This window comes from Galeopterus variegatus, unplaced genomic scaffold, assembly GCF_000696425.1.
Source record: "Galeopterus variegatus unplaced genomic scaffold, G_variegatus-3.0.2 Scaffold1965, whole genome shotgun sequence".
NCBI lineage: Eukaryota > Metazoa > Chordata > Mammalia > Dermoptera > Cynocephalidae > Galeopterus > Galeopterus variegatus.
Window position 1 is genome coordinate 201,296 of NW_007728076.1, and position 2,022 is coordinate 203,317.

The window sequence follows — 2,022 nt, forward strand, 5'->3', positions numbered from 1 at the left end:
ACAGGCGCCATCACTGTCCACATCTCCCTACCAAGATTTATGATAAAACAGAGAAACCATGTCTTCTCTCTGAATACACCGAGAACTATCCTGTCTATCACTCCTACCTGCCCAGAGATTCCTTCAAGCCCAGGCTGCAGTACCAGAAGAGGTCCATACCAATGGAAGGCCTGACCACATCAAGGTGAAGGAAACTAGTATTAATGTATGAATGTACAACACTAAAGTAATAATGCATAGTGCTAATGTATAATAGTGTCATACATAGTATTAATGCATTAATATATAGTATCACTGTATGGTATTAATGCCATAATGTTAATGTACTATGTCTTTGACAGAAATCCCGCATTTATTAGCCTGCTCATTTTTTTCCACCCCCCACTTAAAGAGAAAGGATTCTTACTTGCTGGTGTGGGGGAACAGGGGAGGCAAAATTGATCTTCATAATAAAGGACTGGAGGCTAAGTAAAGTAATGAATGGGATGGAAAGGGGGGGTGGCTGCTGCCGAAAACAGAGTTTTGTTCTTTGTCACGTGAGACACTCTAGGTCAGCTTGGGTGGTGGTTCCAGTGGTGAAAGAGAACTTGATAACAGAGGAAAGAATGAGCTGTTATTGAGATTATGCTATACATTTTGAATTGGGGTCCCCTTGAATGTTCTTCAAGAAATACAAAGAATCTATTTCCTTTTATTAATTTTTTCTGGCGGCTGGCTTGTATGGGGATCTGAACCCTTGACCTTGGTGTTATCATCAGCACCATGCTGTCCCAAGTGAACTGACCGGCCAGCCCTACTTCTTAAATTACTTTTGACTTCCAAACTAAGATTGTTTACATCTAGGTCTGTGCAGAGGCTCAGTGTATTAGCGTCGCAGAGTGTCTGTATTAAGAAAGTGGGGCAAAAGGCTTAATCTCAGGTTGCCTATATGTTGCAAGGCTCTAGCAGAATCTGCTATTGTCAACTCAGTTAGCAACCTCCAGGTGGTGACGCCTGACTGGTGACCTAGTAGAGCAGAAACATCTTTGAGTGCAAATGGGTAGGGTCTCAGATTGTGTAGTTTTGTCCCGAGGTGAGACCTGAAAGATCGATGCATTTTCTGCCTTCCCTATTCCACTCTCTAAAGGGCGGGATTGCTGGATAGGCAGAGAAGATAGTATGTTAGTTTTCTCAGCAGAGTGCTTGCATATTATAGGTGCTCAAGACCTGGTGACATTTCTTCCTGTTGCTCCCCCTTTACCTCATAATTTTGTGCCGTTCTAGCGTAGGTCCCAGATGGCCCAGGTGAAGCAGAACAGCTAATGCATTCTGCCTTCAGCTTTCCCCTGGCTAGGACTGAAAGCATCCTCTGTCGAGATTGTGAGTTGCAGGTGTTCCTATCTACTAAAAGCTCCTATTTTCTAGGTCTACAGAAACCTGTGTCTAGTGTATGGGGCAGGAGGACCCACAAGGGGAGAAATGAAACCAAAGATTCCTAAGTTTGGAACTTCTGGACATGGGCAGCTTGAGAGTGGGAGGGAGCCAAGGGCCTGGTCTGATGCTTTACTTGATTCTGGTCACTTTTATTCTAAGCATTTGTCTTAACTGGTTTAAGTGCAATGTTTCTGGGTCCTGATCTATTTAAAAACTTCTAATTTATGCAATGGTTTTTTCAATCTATGACTTATTAAGCTATACGAACCTTAAAGTTTGGGTTTAATTTTGCCATGAAAAACAGCATCCTTAGTCTCAAAGTCTAAAGACTATAACAAAAGATGTGGACCATTCCTGAGTGTTGCTAACCTTTTAAGAAACCATGGTCAACACCAGTGAAGAGTCCTAGACACATGTGTGGGAGACATGTAATTGGTAGAAAAGGGTAAGAATAGTGCCGAGGGATGGCCTGCAAACGTCATGTTCAGCCCCTGGATGTGGGTCTTCTCATCTCTTTGTACCCAGTTTGCAGGAAATCAAGAGCACCTTGTGAGATGTGAAGTATAGTCAGTTGTTGTACGAGGGATGTATTTCCTGTCCTGGGAGTAC

At 43.0% G+C, this 2,022-nt stretch overlaps 1 protein-coding gene across 1 annotated transcript in view; it reads left to right on the plus strand.

The window, feature by feature from the left end:
- The first annotated feature begins 10 nt into the window (after window positions 1-10).
- FAM154A (family with sequence similarity 154, member A) overlaps window positions 11-2,022 on the plus strand; it is a 28,485-nt gene continuing 26,473 nt past the window's right edge. Inside the window, exon 1 of the mRNA XM_008579839.1 lies at window positions 11-184. Coding sequence (XP_008578061.1) covers window positions 162-184 — 23 coding nt within the window. The 5' untranslated portion in view covers window positions 11-161. The remainder of the gene's footprint in view (window positions 185-2,022) is intronic.